This window comes from Lipophrys pholis, assembly GCF_963383615.2.
Source record: "Lipophrys pholis genome assembly, chromosome: 15".
NCBI lineage: Eukaryota > Metazoa > Chordata > Actinopteri > Blenniiformes > Blenniidae > Lipophrys > Lipophrys pholis.
Genome location: NC_137642.1, coordinates 6,514,203 through 6,532,618, shown reverse-complemented (window position 1 = coordinate 6,532,618; position 18,416 = coordinate 6,514,203). Strand labels below are relative to the sequence as shown.

Genomic DNA, 18,416 nt, shown 5'->3' with positions numbered 1-18,416 from the left:
GACGATTCATTCTTAGAGGTAAACATTTTATTCAAAAATAAATTACCAGTGATAACTTTAAAAGGCAGACAAACATGGTCTGCAGCCCGCTCGTCACAATCCTATCAGAATCCAAATAGTCACACCACATGATTCTGTTGACATCCGCTCTCTCGTGAAAAGGACAAACTAACGTAAACCTACAGCAGCAACTTAATGTCGTTTGACAAACCACACACTGGTAAGTTGATCAGGGAGGAAAACAAACTGCCATTATCAACCGAGTCACTATAAAATGTATACAAAGTTTATTTAAATAATTAATCCAATATACATGCCCGATTTGTCAGACGAACACAGGAGCGACTCTACAGTACGAGACCGGTGCTGGATGGAGCACACACACACACACGCACACACACGCACACACACGCACACACACAAACACACACAAACACACACACACAGTGGTGCAGCCTCGTTGTGGAGGAATCCATTTGTTGAGGAAGATCCAGCGGATTTGACTTCTACCTGCTGTTTGAAAACATCTCATCAATGAGGAGTCATGTCATCTACCTCTTGGCAGGAAGGCGAGTCACTATCTTCAAACTGAAATGAAAAAGGATGAAAACCTGAAAGACTTTCACCACATCTGAGCTGGAGCTTCAAAAAAAAAAAAAAAAAGACGACTCAAAAGTTCCTCCTGCAGGTCCTGGAGCAGTGTGGACGAACAGTCTGAGCTAGTGCGGCTTCAATACTTCAAAATTAACAGCTTGACTCGTAAGTTGGCTCTAAAAGCTCCTGGCTAAGCTTCATGACACGACGCAGACGCTCTTTAAACACCATGCAGAAGGCCAAACTGCGCCCGACAAAAAACACACAGTATTGTGAAATAATGACAAAAGAATCAGCTGAGACTATCGAGCCTTCCTACAGATCTTATATAGTCTGACAGTTACAACTAAAGTTCTTCTCTAAAAGCGACCTGAGCCCAGAGTTTGATTATACAAATGTTACCTGGTTAACACACTTTACAATGTGCGGCGAACAACTTGTCGGAGGCCGAGACCGTCAGAACGAACCGCTTTGATTAAGTTCCCTAAACAAACACTTCAACGTTTTTATTGCTGTTACAGCTTTTCTTTTCTATTTACTTTCTCTTCAGCGGAGTAAATACCGAGTGATGTTACAGGAAAGAAACGGAGCGACCACGTCATTATTTCAGAGCTGATCCGTCACTTGTGCTTGTGAGAAACATTTGATGAGGCTGAAGAGAAAGTAGACTCTCTCATCGCACTAAGCGATGAAATGCACGTCGATGTGTTCAGATTGCATCAAAACGTTTACAGCTGCCCAAAGCGGTGTCAAAGTTTTCCCTGAAGTTGGACTCAGTCCTGCGAACGCAGTCCGCCACCAGCAACGTGTACACAGAAGAGTGTGTGTCAGCCCACAGGATGCATTACGAACGCAGCATGCAAGTATCGCAGCTTGGCACAGGGCAGAAGATCCTCCGGGGCGGTCCGAGGTTTTGGCGAGAGGCGACGCCGCAGGTTTCTCGTGCAGTATCTGATAAGAGGCACTGGGGGTCGACGGAGAGCAGGTTGAGCCAACACGTCCTCCGCGGGGCAGTGATGTGATGACGGGTGTGTGAGCGGGATGGTGGGGGGGGGGGAATTATACAAGCTTTGGTGTTGAACTAGTTCCACAGTTCTAGGACTGAAAACAGCAGACAGGGGGGGGGGGACATGATGGGGGCGGGGGATTGGTCAATGAGTTTTTAACTTGGTGTGCGATGAGCCCTGTTCTGTCAAGCTGGCTTTGATAGAGTTAACCACCGTCTGTCTGACGTTGTCCTCCATATACTGTTCACTTAGAGGCTTCAAAACCTGCAGCGACAAGGAGAGAGGACAGAAGAAGCAGGAAGTTAAACGAGTGGCAACACAGATGGGAAAATGATCTCAGTTAAACCAAAAGGAAGAAGATCCAACAGAAACGATTCTCCAACAGAAATCCAAAAGCTCTCACACAGAATCGCAAGTCAACTGAAAATGTCAAACTGAAAACACAGTTCAAACTCGCGCCACACAGAGTAAGATGAAGAGGAAACCGTGTGGTCAGGCTCCGAGTCGCCGCGGTCCTGAGGCGGCCCTGTTCTGCAGGCGTCCACACCCAGACGGTAAAGCATGACAGTCCAGCACCATCAGACTTAAAATTAAACTAAAGAAGCCGGCCAACTGCAGGAGGTTTGATATGAGGAAATGTTTAACAGTGCGTGAACGTGCCGGCCAGCCGGCAGCTAGTTAGTCTTCTTGTAGTTGTTGTTGAGAGGAAAGAGCGCTCGCAGTCCCAGAGTGGAGGGCAGCAGCGAGGCGGGCCACGCCAGGCGGCTCCTGACGGGCTCCAACAGTTTGGAAAACACCTGAGAGGACAAGCAGGGAGGTTAAACATGGACACAGTCCGGCTGGATGACCGACGCCGGAGCGGAGGATGGAGGAAAACTTCATGAGGAGGATCGACGGAACCAATTAAAAGAACCCAGATTAGGAAGCAATGCAATCGGGGGGAAAGAAAACAAAAAACAAAAAAAGGTTGGAGGGACAGGAAGCGGCGCCGCTCACCTTTCTGACCGTCCTCTGTGAAGCAGTGAGGGCAAGAGGAGAGAGAGAAAGAGAGAGAGAGAGAGAGAGAGAGAGAGAGAGGAGGGAGAAGTCACAGGAGACGTGAGTCCTGTGATCGTCATGAAAATCAAAACGTACAAAAACAAGCCAGGGAGGAAAAGTGAATGAAGGGAGGCCGTCTGGGTTTCAGGCAGTGAGGGGGCTGATGGGGAAGCCGAGTGAGGGAAGAAAAAGTAACAATCTACCGTCACATTCCAGGAGAAGGAAAGAAAAAACATCAAACAAACAACAAACACCTGTGAACCTGAACAATGGAAACACACAGAGAAACAATTTGCACACAGTATAATACAATAATGATAATCTCAAATATTGGGGAAGAAACTAACATTTATATTGGAATGTTAACAAAAAAAGGGTGGGGGTTGGGGGTGGGGGTTATGAAAGGTCAATCAACATAAACAGAAATCTTTGGGTCCAGGTTGTAAAACTGAACTTTGTATTTTTTCTGTCTACGTCACTGAGAAAACCAACAGATTGAAGAAATGAGCATAATGATTTCCTTCAAATTTAATACAAAATCAGGAAGAATCATAAAACATCCCAGGGACTTGTTCTACTTTCCCAGTTTCACAAACGGAGAGCTGAAGCCCCCGGTGGTAGTTTGAAGTACTGCAGGGAGATTCATTTATTCAACTAGTGAAATTCAAACTTTGATTTCTGATTATGAGACACTGGATGGACCTGGATTTATTCTAAACATTCTGATCTTATTGTGCTTGTATACCTTCATGTGATTCATTTCCTTCCTATGCATCTGAGAATTTGTTAAAAAATGAATCTGATCACGATGTGATCAAGAGAGCAGAGACGTGATGAGCAGCAGTGGAGAGTTGACAAAGAGCCACAAAAGTAGAACAAATACTGTATTTTAAATGAGAACTTTGAATCCTCACATCACAGTGTACATAAGTACACAGAAAGAAACACTACAATGGGCTAAAACATGTAAATAAAAAGTTTTTCCAATTATGACATGTTTGAAGTGTCATCTCAAAGCTCATTATCAAAATGAGATGATTACTCAGTTTTCAGCCAGACGAGTTTCCTGCTGCTGTCGGGATGTGAAAGCTGGTCGTCTGCTCTCTAACCTAACCTGTTTTTATAGACTTTATTCTACGTCTTAAGACCTTCCACTGTTTGTTTGTGGACTAGAAGTTGCACCTGAGTATAACTTGATTCTGGGATGAATTATGAAAAGGGAAAAATATAAGTCACAGTGGATGAGAATATGTTATTTTTACATAACCAGACATAAGTGTACTGTCAATTGTAGTTTCAGCTCAGGATTACGTCATCCTTCTGGTCTTTCCCCAGTCCTTCATAAGCTTCTACAGACACTAAACTCTTTCTGCTGCACAGTTTATGATTTCTGTTCAAATTCTGCAGAGTGGCTTTTTCCACCTAGTGTTATGCTGCTGCAGTGCCATCTAGTGGTGCCAGAAGGTAAGTGCTGGTCTGTTTTGATTTTATAACTCGCAACACATTTTTTCATAGGAGTTTGGTGTCACATCACATTATTGTACCTTTGAAAACCGTTTGCCTGGTTGAATGCATGAAAAACTGACAATACCTCATCTAAAGCATATCTGATGGTTGTTGCACATGTAGGAAGTTTTAATATGCATTTATTCCTGAAAGATTTATTCCTGCCACAACAACAATGACCGTTTCTAATTAAAAAAGGAAAAAGGGGAAACAAGTCCAACCGTGGCCAAATAAAACGCTTGTTGTTTTTTTTTTCCCGGGGACAATCTGCCCTCAGTAAACACACACTCGTACACACACGTGTCACACTGGTTACCCACCTGCTCCCACAGCGTTTCAGCAACCTGGTCTATCAGCATTCCCACCTCCCGAAACTCCCCAGAGTACTTCACATACGCCCAGGCGCAGAGTGACAGCAGCGCCACGCCCATCATCAGGTTGGCGAGAACCGCCAGGGTGCTCAGGCCGATGAAGCCCGTCACGCCGGAGACCACGTAGGTGACGAACATGACCGCGAAGAGCGTGGCGGGCGTGCGCGCGGCGTAGAAGATGTTCTTGCCGTCGTTGTGTTTGGAGAAGTTGGCGAATGCCTCGTCGAGCTCCGCCTCCAGCTGGCTCTGGTAGCGCTGGCAGAACTCCTCGCCGCCCATTTTCTTCACGGAGCGGAAGAGACGCACCGAGTGCTGGCGAAACTCCTCGTGACAGCGCTCCAGGTCAGCGGGGGCGATGTATGGCTTGTCTCCACCACAGACCTGCGGGACAACGCAAGAGTGTGACACAGCCATTTATTAACAACTAACTTGTGTCCTCGGAATGGACCATTACAGTAATTATGATACATGCGGACTAAATAAAAAATAAATAATTAAATCTTTCACCTGCTCCATATTCTTGTTGTACAAGTCTTTGGCTCCTGCTACGGCGGTCAAGTTGTTGGCTTCTGCTGTTGCCTGGCGTAAAAGTTAAACAAGTTGACGATCAAAGTGCACTGAGCAGTGAAAGTAACAAAAGTGAGACTTTGAATTTCAAAAGACCCCACTAACCTGCAGCATGGACTTTGGGTGAGGCAGTTCCTCGCCTTGGTAGATCTTTATGTAAGCCTGCAGGGATGAAAATTAAAGCAGATTTGAACACAAGTGTGACCTTTATACTGGTAATATACTCGCAGCTAAAACCGGGAATTACCAACATGCCAAGCAGTGAAAACAACAGGCATGTGTGTCCTTTTGATGGCAAATATTAAGCAGATTTAGTCAGAAAAGCTCACTTCATGTTTAATTCAGCACATTTGCTTTTACCGGGGTAGACAGAACATTGAAGGATTCAAGTTGATCTTTATTGGTTCATATCGAATGTGAAAACTACCGGACTTTAGTCAAGCAATGTGGCACCTTGAAGTACTCCAGAAGATCTCTGCAGGTGACTTTGCTGCCTCCGATCTCCTTTACCACCAGTCTCTCTGGAGCCAGGAGGAGAGGCACCAGCGCAGCAAGCTCTTTTTTAAAATCACCATCAATGTCTGAAACAAACACACACACACTGATTTGTATTTGTCGCTCAAGGCATTTCAGCAGAGTTCATTTTGGCCGATCATTCTGATTTGTATTGTTTTGATCTCACCTTTCAGCTTGCCGTCAAAGTTTGGGTTGGTGGCCACCTTGAGGCCGGGATGTGGCAGCAGGAAGCACCCGATGTTGGAGAAGCACGAGTGGATGTGCTTCCTCACGTTCTGCAGCTCCTCGTGCTGATTCTGTTTGACCTGCATCACAAAACAGCGACAAGGTGTGGGTCAGTCAATGAATTTGGGAGAAACGGTGACTCTGCCGGCTGATGCACATATTATTCATAATGCAGATTAATGTCAGAGAGAAAAGACTTTCTGTTGTCCCACATTCTATTTTTTATTTTTTTTTTTAATTGACATTTTAAAAAAGGTGATTTGAAACGTCACCTGCAGTCTCCTCTTCAGGAAGCCGTTTCCTCCTTCCAGTCCATAGTAATGTTCGTATGGGTAACTCCAGTCTCGAATGAGGAACATCAGGGACTGAAACATAAAACGAGCAGCTCAGAAATACAACCTGAATTGACGCGAGGCTCCATACTTATTATCTGTATAAATGATTTCATGGTTTAAGGGAACAAGTAGGGAAGATTGTTATTCTAAGGAATAAAGTTTAGCTATTCGATCTTAAAATTGCATGACTTGTTACAGACATTTACAATACATTCGGTTCATTTATGAACAATAAGCCAAAAGTAATATCCAGTACCTGAAAAGGCTTCTGGTAGATTTGTTCCATTGCAAGACGACCGTATTCAGTGAAAAGCTATATATGAGAAAAAAAAATTATGTTTATAATAAAAATTAAAAAAAAAACATATATATATATATATACACCATAAGTCTTGCAGAAATCACTGAGCAAAAATAAGATTGACCTGCAGATGCTGCAGGTCGTCCTCTTGTATGTTCTGAGACAGATTGTACACCTGAAAACAAACAAAGAGCAGGTTGAGGTTTCAGCAAACATCAACACAGTCTGGACAAACGGAGACGCACTCCAAGAGTCACCTGCACAGAGCTGGTCATCGTGCTGAGGGCAAACACAGTAGCACAGTCCTTGATGGTGGACTGGCTGTCGAACGCTCCCTGAGTGTCAACAAGGAGCACCGCCACCTGGAACAGCCAGACGGAGTTTCTCGCTTCAGACGTTTGGGATCAACTCAACATGAAGATTCTCTTGGACATCTGGAAATGGTCTACCTTGCTGCCGTCAGGTTTATCCACCACAAACACTTCGCTCCAGATCTGAATTCCTGTGGTCTCCCTCTCGCAGCCTCCTCTCCAGGCGAAGCCCGTCAGGGGTTCATCGTCAACACCGATCCATGAATTACTTTTCTGAAACAGAAATGAGGGACATGCAGAGTGAATAAAAGTCAAAAGAAAAGATATGCGGGTGATTGTTGGGAAGGGAACCAGATGGATTGGGAAGGTGGATGAGGAGGGACATGGAGGGTAGAAAAAGAGCAGAAACGTGACGACAGGTACAGGTCAATAAATTAAAGTTTACCAGCATTTTGGTAGACATGTTAAGTCCATGAAAAATATTAGAATTTACATTATTTTCTTACGTTTGTTCATTTTGTGATCTGTGCCAAAAAAATGTTGTCAACATCCACATTTAGAGGAAGAGCAACGATTGCTTTATTACAATTTCAGTGAGTAACATTCCTCAGCCTTGAGGGAGAAATACTTTAAAACCTTCAATACAGGTTAATGGTTAATTCATTACTTTAATCTACGGCTGGGCAAGACAATCGATTTAGCGAATTTGTAGCTAAAATGATTTTTTATTGTGAAAATTCAAGTTTTTTTCTCACGAGAGTTTTTACACATTTTCGCGTTCCGTTCTACCGTCCCTTGTGGGTTTCCGTAGTTGCTGTTGCACTTTTGCTTAAACCTGGTTAAAGCTTGAATTTGTTGAATGACGGAGCCTCGTTTACTTTTTATTTTGGGATTGTTTATATGCATTTTAGATCAGAGGACAATCACAGAATTAAAGTTGTACTTTTGACAATATATCTGATGTCTGCATTCATTTCTAAGTGCATTCAGAAAAAAACTGAAAATCAATCAGAAACTCTTTTCCAGCCCTACTTTAATCTGATACCAGCAGCTACCATTACGTTGTTTTCCTACATTTCCCTTCCTGTAAAATGGTGCAAAAACCCGAGGATTTTTACTAATTCTGCAGTTAGCTTAGCAATGCTTCTTCTCCACAACAAAAACAACACAGTTTTCAACAGGCTTTTATTTCCCAAAATGTTTATTTTATCTTTGTTGTCAATAACGTAATGCGTTGCAGTTTTTATGCTAGTTTATTGAACTTCTCTGCTGTGAGCACATGATCTTGACTTGCATGTCTATAATTGGTGTGTATGTCGAAGCTGCAGTGACACTAGTATTTAAAATACAAGTGCTGAAATTAGTGATCCCACAGGCTGGACTCTTGAAGGAGTGTCACTAAAGCATCTGTCGTCTAACAGCTTTGGACAGACGTCACTGTGACAGTATTGATGTTACTGGGACACTATTTACAGTTTTAGAGGAAATACGGTGACTCGTTATCAGGAGGACGTCAATATGCAGCAAGAGATCAGACTGGGTTTCACAAGTAGCTCAGTAACCCTCAGATAACCCCAGTGAAGCCCGATGACCACTGCAGAGCAAAGGCAGGAAATGTGACCTCAAAAAACAAATACCTGATTTGCGAGTCAGAAAACAGGTCGTCAACAACAACAACAGGCCAGCACAGGTCTGCTTTGTGTCTCTCCAATACAGTGACAATAGAATAAAAAAAGGTAATGAGGATTTTGATATTGTGAAATCCCTGCAGACCCACAGCAGAAAAAACCTGCACACACGTTAATTGTATGCATGAATCACTGACACACACGTATGAACACATGTAGAAACTTGCTTGCATGCACTCAATCATACAGCCACACAAAAGTGAGGAAGAGTCGTGGCATTGCTGCGAGTTACTTGTCTGCCTGCGCGTGTGTGTTTGTGTTGCAAAAAAAAAAGTATTTGCAAGTGGATGTAAGGTGATCCCAGCTGTCTGTGTGTCCAGCTGCTGTCGGAGGGTCTGAAGGACTTGTTGACACTTGTGTCACACACAGTTACTAGATGGATCTCAACAAGGGTGTGTGTTGGGCGTCAACTTGCGGGAAAGAAAAAACGACACATGGAAGACAGAAACAAAGACCAAGGGTGGTTCAGGTGATGTCACTCTCAGAATACTGAGGGCAGCTGAACCACTCTGCCTTGCTTATTATCCATTTTTCATACTGAGACGAGTTCAACCAGATTTGCCTTTGCTTGTCACCCACACACACACGAGTACAAGCTCATCTGTGTCACTTGTCTAATAAGACCACCTGCTTTTACACTCTGACTGCAACTATTACACAATATTACGCCCCGGCGGACAGATGAGCTCTTTCAAGTTAAAAGACTGCATGTAAACAGGCAATCAGCTGACTCCTTCAGAAAGCATCTGATCATGTGGTTGATGCTAAATGTTTTTTAAAAGACAATAAATAAATATTATAAATTTCACAATTATAAATAAAGAGCTTTCAAAAGTCTTTTCTCCAAGGTCACATTTGTCATCTGGATGCTCTAAAATAGGCTAATAATTCCCGATGTTTCTTTTACACACATCACTGATCTATCTTTCTTTAGCACTGCCTCATTGTGTGTATTGGGAGTTTGAGTGACAGATACACATTAAAGTGCCAAAATGTCTGGAGTGCAAACCGGCTAAGTGAGCCTTTGCTGCATTAAATGTGCTGCTCACATGAGCTTAAATAGCACACAGAACATTGCATATTCAGGTGAACAAACACACAAAAATGTGCTCTTGCAAGTCTGGAGAGTACATAAACACCACCTTGTTCATCTCACCTGATTGTGCATGTAGCGCAGCATGAAGTCCAGCAGGAAGGACTTGCCCTTGCGAAAGGCTCCGGCCACAGACACGACCACCACGTCCAGGTCTTTCACGTGGTCCTGCAGAAGGATCTTCTCCAGTGCGACGGCGTCCAGCTCAAAGCTGTGCTCGTCCTCGTTGGCCAGGACAATCTGGATGGGCCGGGCCATTTCTTCTTCTACTGCAGCCTGAGGACATGAGGTTACAACCAATTGGGGTCATTCGTTGGCTTTGAGAGACGTTCAAGTGACTGCACTGCTGAGGCTGCAAATGAAGCACTGAGTCAGAACGAGCCAAGACGAGCTCAGCTTGACGCGCACATATCTTCAAATTCAACGACTTTCATATTAGACATGATGACAGAGTACATGCAGTTTTCAACCATGACAATGTCAATACTTTGTAAAATACACAAGAAATGAGTTATGGCTAAAATGTTTGGATGTTTAACCTACTTTCTAAAATTTTTAATTCCAGCTACAATATAATATATTATTAGCAAAGACAGCCAAGAGAGCTGTATTAAATGCATTTGGCGTATATTCAAAATAGGACATAATCTAAGTTGCTGTCGGTCCATATACACATTGCATGTCAATTATAATACGAATACAGGACCAAACATTAGAGATGGGTAACAAATTCAGTACTTTTATAGGTACCTGCCGAATTCCGTCGGTACTACCGAGTACCAATTCACATAAAATCAAATGTTACCATCTCTCTGTACCTAAACACATCTTTGTGACTGTGAGGGAGTGGAAGAGTAGGCGATTTTGAGGGCCGGACTTGAACACAGAGTTGCACACACACGAGCGTGATGACGTCGGTAGCAGGCATGGCTGATAAAAAAGCGCTCAAAAGTACGGCTCCACTTTTCAAAATGCGAAGCAGATTACACTCACCACAATATTTATGGCACGAAGTGCAAGGCCAGCGGCGGGATTACTTCTAATCCGAGGAAGCTCCTAGTTAAGCACAAGATTTTCTTTTTTTTTTTTTTTTTAATTCCTCTATCCTATAAAAACTGTTGTTTCGGTGCGGAACGTGTACTTAAAGAGCATTTCAATGCACATTATACTATGTATAATTGTTGTGTGTGACAAATAAAGGGCTTGACTTCAAGGGTGTAGACAGCCTCAGACCTACCATCACAGTTACAGATCTACCATCACAGATCTACAAATCTACCGTCACGTTTCCAGAGGGTTAAGGAAAACGAGGACATAGACCTGGGTTTTATTTTGTGAATAATTAAGAACACTGCGTAGTTGTAGTTAAGGGTTTTCACGTTGAATACATTTGTGAAACGACTGTGATGTTACAATACAAGCAGTTTGATGTTGTTTTGATATATTTGTTAAAGTTTACATATTAAGAAATAAATGTTAACTTAAAAAATTAAGGTTTTATTATCAAACAAATTAACATTTATTACAGCATAAGCGCACACAAAACTACCAAAAATTGGTACCATATCGATTCCCAGGTATCAGTTCAAATGTGAAAGGTACCATCCCTACCAAACAATAGTGTTTAACAATGTGTGTTAATGTGAAGAAGAATCATCCATTTTCAGAAAACCTGACCAATACGTTAATGGTCTATCTTCACTTTACTTCAGTCATCATTGTTAGTTTAATACCAAAAGAGTAACAGTTACTAAATATGATCGCTTGCACAACACAGGTTTATAAAGGTAATACTGCACCTCTTCTTCCAGAAACTCTTTATCTGATCCGGGGGCGACGCTGGGATCTTTGCCTGAGCTTGAGGCCATGGCGGTGGGAAGAAACACATCCTCCTGCTCTTCAGGCTGGGCTACTGGGGGTCTTTTCTTGCGCCGAACAATGGGGACATCTTGGACTCCTCCCAAGCCTTTAGATGATGAGACAAAGTTGGAAAAGATTCATTTACAGTGGGTCTATATCTCTATGCAGCATATGGAGGTAGTTTCTCCTGTAATAAGACCAGAACCCACAGATATTTTCTGAAGACTGAGTGATACAGATCCACTGTTGGTCTGTGAAGCTAAAGACTGAAAAGTGAAATTGGCCTACATGGATTAAACTGAAGCCTTCTCTGCCGGGCTGCTATCCATTCTGGTCTCCCCCATCTAGGTCAAACTCGAAAATAGCTTTGCAGTGAAAATCACAAAGGGCCAGGAGAAAGGACACAAGTAAAGTAAGTTAGCAGGACAGCGCTTCTATGCGTTTCTGCTCAGCTGATTCAGTGAGACTCTTCGAATCTAAACCACATGTAATCTCAAACAGCAGGACTGCCTCTGTCCTGTCACATGCCATGACTGCAGTGTGAGCGAGTTTGCCGAACCAGAAACTACAACTAATACAGACGTAACACGAGAAAGAAACCAGAAAATATGCACGCCGGAGGAGGTGGAATTGCCATGGAATTTACACAAAACGATCCTTTGACAACACAACCGTGTTGATTTAGCTCCTTCAGGGATTAAGCTTCATGAAATAAACATTTTAGTCTTTGTTTATAGGCTATCCCAGATATGTCAGTGACTAATATCTGCTCATACAGAATTAAAAGACACTCCCTTCATGATTAGGACAATAGCTTGGTCAAATGATTTGCACACAGCTGATTCAACAGGTTGGACCACAAGTATCAAACCTTATTCATACAAATATTTGAGTGATTCACTGTCTGGCTGCACTGAATTTTCCCAGCATTGAATCTCATACCATTGAAATTAGGCTTTGGCATAAACGACACAGCCCATCCATTTTAATTTTGTTACTGGTCTTGACAGACACTTCACGAGCAACTACATTCCTGACATATAAAAAAACAACAACAACAAACAACAAACACACACGGAGAGAAAAAGAGTCAGAAGAAAACATACCAAGACTTTTACAATCTTCTTTTTCTGTTTTAAACACAATTAGCCAGGTCAACATTGAGATGAAAAATTAAAGCTTCAAGGTCACAAGAAAAAAAAGTTAAAATGCTTAAAGTATCAACTGGAACTTCATAAAACCAAATTCTTTCAGCTGTAGGTTGACACAGACTTGCTATTTTTTTTTTATGCAATGCATCAACCACCATTTCAAGGCCGAGCACACAAACCAGTCAAGTTAGAACTGGTCTGTGTGCCGGGAGACGATTGGAAGTCAAAGAAACTGATGATCAGTTCCTCCAATGTGGTTTAACAACAAGTTCTTTTCAAAGAGCAGTATTTGAAAATAGTAAGTATTGTCTATTTTTGACGTTTTACTGACTAAAACAATTAAAAATAATAAATATCGCCAAGAAAAAACAGGTAGTTGTAACATCAATACCTTTTTCCAAAATCTGGAGAGAAAAGAATGGACTCTCTGAAGCTCTGAGACCGATGGATGACATGTTCAGTGTGGATTGGTGGATTGTGCCCCAGCCCATAGTCGGCTGGGAACAGCTAAAGCGTTTCACCACCTTAGATGGATGAAGTGGTATCAAAGAGCCTTTAACAGCTCAGCTGTTATGTAAGCAAAGACGAAAAGATGGCAAAGATGACGGCAAAAATCATGAGGAAAAAGTTTTACAGAAACTAAATAAAGTCCGCCGCACCTCGTGAGTGTGGTGAAATGATTCAGTGATCAGTTAATAACACCAAAACCAATCAACATTTAGTTATAGAGCATTGTTATTGTAAAAAGCAGCACAAAGTTAAAAACTCAGACACACAAAGTATTAAAGTCTTTTTCTTTCTTTTTTTCTGGGCTCAAACAATGAAAACAGTAATGTTTTATATCAGTTTGCAAACAAAACTATTTAGGTTTTAGTTTCATCCTGTAGGTTACGTGATAATGCCAGCATTTACTTTGGGAAAATAGTAACGGTCATTTCTTGTTTTCTAAAGACGGAAGGTTAAAGTAAAAAAAATAGATATCTATAATCTAGGGATCTGCAACTTGCAACTCTGGAGCCACATGAGGGGAAAATGAGGGGAAAACATGCACAACCTCAAATGTCAACATTGTCAAAAAGAACTGCTGGGAAAAAAAAAGAAGGGTGAAACAGATAAGGTTTTCTTTTGGTCATAAAGGTTGCAGGTTATATACTATTGTTAGTTGCAGCTTTGGAACATCGACCTAAATGTGAAAAACTATAATGGCCTTATCAAAAATGAGTTTTAAAAAAAGACTTAATTTGAAACAATAAAATTGGTCATTTTTACTATTAATTTGTTGATTTTAAATATTCTAAAAATTGCATTGACATACATAACTTTGTGGTTGTAGCTTTAGCCCCAGGCAGTAAAATTAGACCCATATCTCTCATCAAAGCTTTAGATGCACTAATCCTCGATCCCCTCTGCATATATTGACTCTTTTCATCTGTCCTGTTGGCAGCAAGGTGCCCAAATGTCAGCCACTGATCTCTTGTAGTTGAAACAGTGATAATACATTTCCTCCTCTATAATGACTTGCATTGTTACAAGTATTGCCAACATTAAAATACATGTCCTGTTTCAAAGGGAAAAGCAGCGATATCTGGGTCCTTCAAAAAGTGACGTGGAGGCGCTGCAGAAGGAAGCAGTTACAGTAATCTGCTCCGCACACAAATTAGGCCAGAGCTTTTTCCTCAGCCTGTGGCCTTGCAGCTCCCCATCCGGTCCAAAGCAGCACTCAGCAGGATGAAGTGGCACAGCGATCAGGCCCAGACGGGACCCACACAAAGACAGTACTCTGCTGCTTGTCGGGACTGTGAGGAGGAGCCCGTATTTCAGCAGGGTGTGAGCGTGGAAAACTAAAAAAGCAACCCCTGATATGTGCCCTCACAGGTTGTGATAAAGTGAGAACCACCCCCCCACTGCGATCCTCAGCTAACAGAAAACGAAGGCAGACCTAAAATTAGCCACCTTATTCCTCATCTCAAGGTGGCATTGAGCAGATGTTTACCCGCCAACACGTTTCCTTGCTCCAGCACGCACCCACAGCGTTAATAAGGGATGAGGTGGGATTGCTGCACACATAAAAAGCATCACGGATGAACACACAAGTGCACTCAGTCTTGCATCCTCTCCGGTTCTGATGAGGGCCTATCTTTAACTATGCACAGCAAGAATAGCATGTCTACGCAAGCTATCCTAGATATCACTACAGTATCCCGAACAAGCTCCTCCCCTTCCCTCGACGCCTGCGCTATATCGGAGGCCGACTTTGACAACACCACGGTCCACTTCAGCAGCTGGCTAAATATGGCGTTTTCCTTATGTTAAATCTCACCGACACTTCCCAATGAAGAAAGAAACTGAGCTGATGTGTTGCTGCTCCTGACGTTTCATTCGAATTAGTAGCTGGCACACAGTGTTGAGGAAGCAGGCAAAGATGCCAAGTGATTCTGCATTCTCCCAGCTGTAGGCCTGTAATATCCAGGCTTTACTTTAGGAAGAACAATATTTGATTTGTATGTGCAGACAACAAGTCTGCAGAGGCAGAGTGTATGAAAGAGAGACCACTCTTCCAGTCCACTGTAGCCCATTGAGATGCAGGTACACTGACTTCCCCGCACAGCGCAGCGGCACCAAAGACATCCTGACTCGGCCTCTCTGGACTCGAGTCAAGAAGGGCAAACGTTCAGCCATAGCAGGCGGACCAATGGGGAGGCTGCGAGGACAAAGTGCAGATTAAGAGCAGCCTCAGTTGGAGAATGTTGTTGCCACAGAATCAGCTGATCGGTATGAAAGTAGATGCAAAGGGTGATTATGATAAGGTAATAGAGACGAACAGACAAGAGTTTCAGGTTTGTTTATCAGCCTGAGAAACAAGTGCTGATATTGAGCGTTCAGCAGAAACAGCCATTGAGACACACCAGGAAACCAGGGAATGATTAGCTTCACAAGAAAGTGCAAAAGAATCATCAATTTGTGTTTTCAACAGACATTCTGCTTCTAAGAAACTCATTAAATCAACAAAAACCTTCAGTCTCATTTTTGTGTAAATGAAAAAAAAAAAAAACACCCAAAAAAATGATCCATCTTTAAATTGTGTTTTTTGCTGTAATACAGCTTAACGGTTAATTTCTATACACACGTAGCAGAAACCTTATTAGACACAGCTTAATGCACATTCCTTCTATGGAAAGCGGTTTGTAGTGGTATTATATTGAATGTTCGTAATAATCTGCCCCCCTCTTGTATGCCAAGATATTGACTCATTGAGGTCTTAAGTTCCAAGAAAAACTAAATAGTAAATAAACTTAAGCAAATTTGTATCGATCAACATGCTTGAAAATGAGCGAGGAGACGAAAAGCATATTCTCTGTTCCATAGGCATCAAAATTACATGTGGTTACTATGCATAAAGTATAAAAATATTCATATAGTTACAGAACCTTGACTTTGATTTTATGTGATTACAAATAATGGAGGCCTGTTGAGTGTTACGCTGCAACATTTTTAACAATATAAACATAGTTATTTGTGAATGAGTTTACACTTGTGCTTGATATAAAACTGAAAGTCTTTTTGCTGAGGACTGTTGGTTATTATGATAAAAAGACATTTCACTTGTGGTGGCTGGTGATACACTTCTGAGGTGGGGCTCTTCATTATCATTCAATTTCAGCCCATGTTAACTTAATTTAAATAACATGTATTTATAAACCACATTACAACAATCTTGCCTTTTTAAATTGAGAGAGGCCACCAGTGATGAAAAGTTTTGTACATTTAAACAGCTAGTGAAAAGAGAACACTTATTAAGATGACTTTATTAACATACTTGTACACAAATACAAGCAGATGCTTCATTAGTCCCTTTTAGGAACTTTATGGGTTTTGGTGCTGGTTTACTTGAACTAACAGTTAGTCTGAGTTTAGGAAAAACAAAAAGGTAGATCAGGTATATTTTCAAACAACACATCAATCTAACTTTCAAAGCATTTTAGAATGTTGTGTGCTTTTTTTTTAAGCTCCTAGATTTCCAGTCAATAATAAATATGATCAGATTTAAACATTTAAAAACGTTAACAAACCTGGACACATTTGTAAAATGAACACATTTCTGTTTGTGTGCATTTAAAAATAACTATCCTGGAGAAAAATGGAATCTAACCTGCAGCTTTTCAGCCAAATCTGTCCTTTCAAATGGGTAAATTAGAAGAGATGCAATTAATATCACATTGGCCAGCTGAAACTGAATTCCAGGGTGCACCTCTGAAGTTCACAACAATGCAAAAAGACAAATCAGCTCTTTAAATAAAATAAATTGAATTACAAATAAGCACTTAGCTGAAAAATGGCTTTGTCTCAATGGGTTAAACACAGTATGTTTTCCAAATGTAATTGAATGACTTTTAAGGACGCTTTAAAAGGAAAGGTTCAAAATAACATTGAGTGAATTCAAAAAAAATATTTCCAGCTTTAAAAACAATAACAAATCTCTGCTGGTCTCCAGGATGATAAACTGGAGATCGCTCGGGTGTTGTAAACAAGTTCTGACCATGTTCAAGTCAAACACAAAGTCAATCGATCAAAAGAGGCCATTGATCTTGAAAACAAACACTGGGTGGCTAAATGATTAGCTCGCCCTCAACTGTAACTGTAGGTACACTTTCACGGAGCAGATCGATCGAGGCAGCTCTACTAAACGCTGCGTTTACATACTGTTCAATTGAGCAAAGAAGCGAGAAAATAAATGTGCTGATAAAGTGCATTTCAGGTGGTTTATAAATAAGCAACTGAAGAGAAAATGATGCTGAGAGACCAAAAAAAAAAAAAGGAACAATATTGTAGCTGTCCAGCATCCAGCTGAGTGAGACGAAAGAAAAAACCCAGTGTAGATGTATGTTCATTCAGAGAAAACGTGTTGCACTGTTTTTACTGGCGTTAACTGACGACACTGTGTTGTGATTAGTGTAGAAACCTGCAGGCGAACTGAACCGACTAATAATAGCCCATTTAAAAATACCCGAGTCATTAGTGCGCACAGATTAGCGTGTTTGTTGTAGCCTGACACGTTGCTACAATAAACTGGTTTCAAAGTTCGTGGACGGTGAAGTTGAAGCTGGATGTTGGACCCCGGGGCAGGTCCAGGGGCAGCGGAGCGGAGCTGAGAGCCGCCGCGGCGCGGCGCGGCTCGGCTCGGCTCGCTGCTCCGCGGGACCAGGTGAAAGTGACGGCCGCGGGACAAAAGAGCCGACAGGTGTCGCGGATCAATATGATAGCAGCCCTTGTGGCCAAGTTACCGAGCGAGGACACGGGTGGATATCTAGTGCAGTGCATCGCCGCACAGTTTGAACTGTGTTTATCAGCCAAAAGGAGACACATTCTAGCTGGGACACCACATTTGACAGAACACCACTTCGACTGACAACACAGGCTAACGGAAAAGCGGCACACAAAAGACCAAACACAGACAAACGCTCCGAGCTGCAAACCGCCACGAGAAAAACCCCGTCCTCACCGGTTTACTATCACACGGCTCACAGACTCATTAAAAATAAGTTTACCTTCGTCTCCGGCTCGGCTTTTGCAGTTTGGCTCGAAGTGATTTCTGCTCGTCAGCCCGCTCACCTCCGCCATCTTGGACTACTGAAATCTGACGTGGCTGACGTCAAAAGAGCGCTTTTTTTCCTCGTGGCCGAGTGCCGGTGTTCATCCCGCTGTGGCGGCTGGCTTCAGCTCGCTGCTGTGCGGGCACAAACGTCTCCTATTCCTCTGGCAGTTTATTTTCTTAGTTGAAACCACAATTATTTAAAAATCCTATCTGTAGATATTTATCTATTGTGTTCACCACTTGTATGTGAACGTAGGGGC

The 18,416-nt window shown here is 42.2% G+C and overlaps 1 protein-coding gene across 4 annotated transcripts; it reads right to left on the bottom strand.

The window, feature by feature from the left end:
• LOC308120808 (atlastin-2-like) lies at positions 1–18,416 on the bottom strand (the record flags this gene model as incomplete). 4 transcript variants are annotated; one of them, XM_080481649.1, is made up of 15 exons in its annotated part: positions 18,110–18,184; positions 11,352–11,518; positions 9,616–9,828; positions 6,910–7,044; positions 6,718–6,822; positions 6,585–6,635; positions 6,416–6,472; positions 6,097–6,189; positions 5,766–5,904; positions 5,537–5,664; positions 5,189–5,245; positions 5,024–5,095; positions 4,466–4,897; positions 2,598–2,612; positions 2,276–2,398 (listed from the first exon to the last, which is right to left on the bottom strand). In XM_080481649.1, exons 1-15 carry the CDS (start codon positions 18,180–18,182, stop codon positions 2,276–2,278), a joined length of 1,860 nt encoding a protein of 619 aa, XP_080337775.1. In that variant the 5' UTR covers positions 18,183–18,184. The 4 variants fall into 4 exon arrangements, with proteins under 4 accessions (XP_080337773.1, XP_080337774.1, XP_080337775.1 ...); XM_080481647.1 differs by lacking the exons at positions 2,276–2,398; positions 2,598–2,612 and adding an exon at positions 1–1,865 and having other exon boundaries at positions 18,110–18,404; XM_080481648.1 differs by lacking the exons at positions 2,276–2,398; positions 2,598–2,612 and adding an exon at positions 8–1,865 and having other exon boundaries at positions 4,455–4,897; positions 18,110–18,187.